This window comes from Gossypium raimondii, chromosome 10 (assembly GCF_025698545.1).
Source record: "Gossypium raimondii isolate GPD5lz chromosome 10, ASM2569854v1, whole genome shotgun sequence".
NCBI classification, from domain to species: domain Eukaryota; kingdom Viridiplantae; phylum Streptophyta; class Magnoliopsida; order Malvales; family Malvaceae; genus Gossypium; species Gossypium raimondii.
Genome location: NC_068574.1, coordinates 12,210,271 through 12,215,882, shown reverse-complemented (window position 1 = coordinate 12,215,882; position 5,612 = coordinate 12,210,271). Strand labels below are relative to the sequence as shown.

At 29.6% G+C, this 5,612-nt stretch overlaps 1 protein-coding gene across 1 annotated transcript; it reads right to left on the bottom strand.

Annotated features, from left to right (window-relative positions):
* Positions 1–979: 979 nt before the first annotated feature.
* LOC105778310 (protein RALF-like 34) lies at positions 980–1,844 on the bottom strand. Its single transcript, XM_012601996.2, has one exon. It carries the CDS (start codon positions 1,641–1,643, stop codon positions 1,209–1,211), a length of 435 nt encoding a protein of 144 aa, XP_012457450.1. The 5' UTR covers positions 1,644–1,844; the 3' UTR covers positions 980–1,208.
* Between the last annotated feature and the right edge of the window lie 3,768 nt (positions 1,845–5,612).

Sequence of the window (5,612 nt, the reverse complement as noted above, 5' to 3'; positions counted from 1 at the left end):
AAATTGTTGTTTACTATTATTTTTTCACTGTTTTGCTACTATTTTCCTACTATTTTTCCAACTATTTTGCTGTTATTTCACTATTATGTTGCTATTATTTTGTTGCTATTGTTTGGATATTGTATAACTCTTATTTTATTATTATTATTGCTACTACTTTAGAGACATTTGCTTATTAAGTTGAATCTATCTTAGTGTTATTTAAGTATAAAAGACTTTTTTTAATTTATTTTCAATTTGTTGGGAAACATTTATTTTAATGTTTTTAGTATTTTTGATGTATTATATTTTTATTTTTTTATATAAAAAAATAAAAAAAATTTAATACAGGCAGGCCAGGCCCGAGTGTAAGCATTTTTATTCGGGCTGAACTTGGACAAAAATTTAAGCCCATTTTCGGATCGGACTAGACCCAAACATATCAATCGGGCCTAAAATTTTATCCAAACTCAACCCTACTATGCACATTAACAACTCTAATCCACTATATGTCAAAATAAATATATTTGAGCTAAATAATTTACATAATTCCTTTTATATAAGCAATATATTTTTAATGTGATAACTCCTCTTAAAGTTTTAAATTAATTATTTTTTTGAAGATGCAATATAGAGTAGTGTCAGATTCGGCATTTATCTGTAATAATGGAGGTATTAGTTAGCAAACAATATCTCATATTAATGAGTTTAAAGTAAGTTGGTGGAAAGTAACATGGGCTACGTCTGCTGGTTAAAAATGATATTGAAGAATGGGAAAGTGTTTTCCTTTTGTTTGTCGTTTCTTTTCCTTTTTAAGTTGAAAACAACTACTTTCTAATTTCTTCGAAAATCTACTCAGCTTACAGTCTGATTCGAATATGTTAATACCAGATTCAAATTGTTCCCCTGCATAAATCATGATTACTTAGTATAATATCCATACTCATATCAGTGGAAAGCAAAATTAATCAAAGAAACAGAACTAAATTCCCAACCCTAATAATAACAACTTGAATCTTCTGCAATCTAATTATTCTAACTCATCACATGATCAAATACTTGAACACGAATGCACGTTATAATAAGTTTACAATCACATTGCTCATCCATCATTAATAAAAAAGAAAATGAGAAGACCAAAAACTCATAATATTTTAGCTAGCTTAGCACTCAAAGCTTCACCATTTTAGTGATTTTACATCCCCCCCCCCCTTTTCCTAACAAGCTCATCATCTCCTGCAGCGAGTGATCCTTGAACAACCCCTAGTGTAAGGATGAACAGGCCCGTGGACCTTAAAACAGTTGTGAGTGTAGTAAGATCTGCCTGACCTTGGTGGGCACGGGATCCTGTTAGCCCAAAGCGCCCCGTATGAAATGTAGTACCCCATTCTCTTCCAAAACAAAGATCTTCGACTGTACCCATTTTCACCATCATCATCATCATCATCATCATCATCATCATCATCACCATCATCATCTATCTCTTCATCGTCATTTAACTCACTGTAACTTGAGATTGGAAGTGGCCTTTCTAAAGCATCTCTGACCAGCTTCAAACTTGCATCTTCGACTTGAGCTTCGACTATGGAGGTTGTAAGGACAATGTGAGTGATGAAAAGGGGGAGAAGAAGCTTGCTGAGAAGTACTGATGAAGAAGAAGCCATGGCTTAAGTGAATGATGGAGAAAGCAGCAGGTTTGAAGGGGTTAAAGGGAAGGGAGAGTAGGGTCACGTGGAGCAGAGAGATGATTCGGTTACAGCTGTGGATCATCAATGCTCTCATTTTAACGCGTAGCGCTTTGGTTTACACATAGGTCGGGGTTTAGCCATATCAAGTTGGTCTATGTTTGATGAGTTTAGAGCAATGTGTATGTATGTATGTCGGAGAGAGACAAGTGATGCTGAAAGCAGCAGACATGGCGCACATGCGATGGATGGGAAGCGATTGGGTTGCTTCATTCCCTTTTGAAATTTAATTAATTAGAGGTATTAATGTTGCAAATTAGAGGTGTTTTGGTGAGGGCAGCTTTCACTTTCTTCCTTGCAGCAAGGGAAATGAATGATCTGAATTTTAGTAGGGTAGGGTCGTCCTAGTTAGTATTTTTCAAACATACTAGTCCTATGTGTATTAGAATAGAAAACAGTAGGCATTAGTGGGAAAAATATACTCACAGATTTTTAGGGAATTGAAGTTCCCTGCCCCTATTCTCTACCCCATTAAAATCACGCCACCTGTTTCCTTTTTAAGTTCTACCTCATTTTACTTTTATAATAAAAAACATTTTTTCTTTATTAAACAAAAAAAACCCTCATTCAAATGGTAATTTATTTTAAATTATATATTAGTGACAGAAAAATATAATAGAAAATAAAATAAATTATAGTTATAATAACAATAAAATAACTCAATTCATAATTTTTTATTTATAAAATAGAAAAATAAAAATATCAAATATTGAGTTAGTCTAATAGTTAAATTTTTGCAAATTAATTCTTCGAATTAACTTATATTTTCTTCATTGATTTAGTTTTATATTTGAAATTAAGAAAATATTAAATTGAAAAATAAATTTTGAAAAAAATAGAGGTTCATAGGTGGAGATTTACTTTAAATTTGAAGTTGTTTATGTGTCAAGTTAGGACGGAATTTTGGTCATACTTATACACGAAGCCAATACCATATATAATTGCGTAAGTCCAACCCATATTGAAATATGAACCTAAAATTTTACTGAAATTCACCATATTTGTAAATGACTAACCTAAATTCATTTAGGCTCATTCATATTTTTAAAAATTTTTAAAATATAACTTAATACATTTTTTGTATAACCACAAGTGTCCTTATAGATTTTTTATTTTACAATATAATTTAATATATTTTTAATATTTTAATTTTTTTGTATGAACACAAGTGTCCTTGCCGATTTTTATTTTAAAATATAACCTAATATAATTTTAATATTTACATTTCTAAGACTAGTTCTATCCAGGCAGGGAGTAGTATTCAAATAAAGTCCTTCCAACAATATTAACTCCAAAATTTGAACTTAGTCCAAATACTTAGGGAAGAAATCAACTTCCACTTCTTCCAACCCATCCACTTGTAAGTTGATATTTAGTTATTTACATAGTATAATATATGAAATTTTTTATTTGCTATAAATTACATATATATACTTATAAATTAAATGAAAAGTAATATAATACAAAGTTGAAAACTAGTCGAGTCGTGTTGGGTTCAAGTTTCTAATCTGAAACCTAAGCTTAATCTATATTTTAAATAAATCTTTCTTTTTCAAACTCATTTTTCTTTTAATATTCTTATCAATCCCTCTTAAATTTGAGAGGAATCTTGAACTAAACGAATAACTCGACTCTTGAACAAATTTATTTAAATTTAACTCTTTTGATTCTACAATACTTATTATATTCATTATTTAATTTATATATACTAAGATAAATATAAAAACTTAATTGATAAAAAATAATGGTTTGATTTAATATTTTAGATTTAACTTAAAAATAATGTTGTGAAAACTCAATCTATTAAGCTAGTATAAGGCACTTTTCAACTACTTTTATTTGTATGTTGTATAAATTAAAAATATTATGATGAATTAATTTAATATTTAAGTTATTATTATAATTTTTTTTAAATTTTAATTCATTTACGAATAATATGTAATCTAAAAAATGGATGATATTAAGACTAGATAGTATTTGTGTTACGTGAAGGATGGGGAAATGGAGCAAGCTGCTTTCAGTCGTATGTAGCACCTAAAATGCCGCAAAAGTTAGCGACAAGTTCAATAGTGGCATTTTTTGCGGCCCTTGTTGAAGCGCCAGAAATACTTTTAGCGGCACTAAAGGCTTAAAAAAGCGCCGCTAAAAGCCTGTTTTAGTGTAGTGATTTTAGATGTTGAATAGAATTTCAATTTTTGGATTACATTACATAAAACTTTTATTTTAACGTTAAATGTTAATATGCTCTCATTATGCTCTGGAAAAATATGATTACAATTTTGAATGACTAATAAATATTTGATATATTGTCGGTAGAATTTTTATACTTTTAGATTAAGAAATTGACAAGCATCCTATAAAGTTATAATAAAATATTAAAAATAAATAAATACTTTTAAAAAGAGACATAGGGTAATTTTTAAGACTATTTATGGAATAAAACGTACACTCTAGTGTACCAAATACTAATCCTTATTTAAATATTTTCTCAAAAAATATTTATATAAATATAATGGTAAACTATTTAGTTGGTCACCCTACTTTTAGGGTGCTTTTATTTGCTTTTATTTTGGTCACTCAAAATAAAATCCTTACATTTTCATCGCCCAACTTAAACGTTAAATTTCTGACAACAATTAACTATACATATCACGTCATGTTTACACTTTCATTTTGGTCACCCAAAAAACATCCTTTTTTTAGTATTGATTTGGGCAATTAAGCACATTAAGGATTGAAGTGAAATAACAATAAAGACTAAAATAAGTTATTGAAAAAATTTATCCCTTGACGGTGTTAGCCGATTTATTACTATAATATTGGAATTAATTAATTTAAACTCCTAAAATTTAAAATTTTATTTTACGTTTTAAATTGAAATAAACTCAAATAACTAATCTTTAATGATTTTCTCTGAAACTCAAATTTCTTTTGATTATATGGTCTTGAATCCTCCATGCTAAGCTAAAAGTAAAGGAAAATCGTTGCAATTAATTAAATTAATTAATTTAATCTTCCATACCAAACAAAACCCGAAAATGTTTCATTACTTATTTACCCAAATGAAGAACAAGCAACAAATTCAATTAATTGCAAAGAATTTTTTCTTTGCTTTTAGCTTAGTATGGAAGATTCAAGATTATATAATAAAAAGAAATTGTATAACAAGCTCCAAAAGCAGATGTAAAAGAATGTTACTAGAATTTTGTAACACCCCCTCCGGCTTGGAAGTTGTGGCCAAATCTGGTGGTGTTACATGGTAGTGTTTTTCGAAAAATGAGTTGTCGTCGAAAACCTCTTATCTTTACCATCTCTTTACACTATCTTATGCTTAATTCCAAGACATGTCAATCAATTTTAACGTGATTCGTATTCAAAAGTTATTCTCTTTCAAAACGTCATTAATTTTCAAAACGTCACTTACTGCGGAAGTTTTTCAAAACAGTTTGCATGTTTGTGCAAATTTTGTTAAAATGTTTGATCCGTTTTAAAAAATCGATTATCCCTACTACTAGCAGCTGTAAATCAAAACAATAAAAACCCCAAATTAAAAATAAAAACCCAAATAGGCCATTATTACAGTAAAACACCCCAAAATAAAATCAAAATTATAATTAATTACTAAGTCGAACTAAATAGGTTGTGTGGCCACCACTGAGTCCTCCGTCGCACCGATCTGCCTATGTCTGGGGATTACCTGTACAGTCAAATCAGAAGGGTGAGTTTACGAAAACTCAGTGTGTAATCCCATATAAAGCAAACAGTCAGAAGGCAATCGTAATCTAGGTCTAAGCCCATTTCAGTACAGTTTCAGTTTCAAATAGGGTCATAGCCCATTACAATACAGAAGCAGTCATGCATTTGGGCCTTGGCCCATTACAGTATCAA

Excerpts from the sequence above, each read along its gene's own strand:
- LOC105778310 (XM_012601996.2), bottom strand. The coding sequence starts at position 1,643 with ATGGCTTCTTCTTCATCAGTACTTCTCAGCAAGCTTCTTCTCCCCCTT.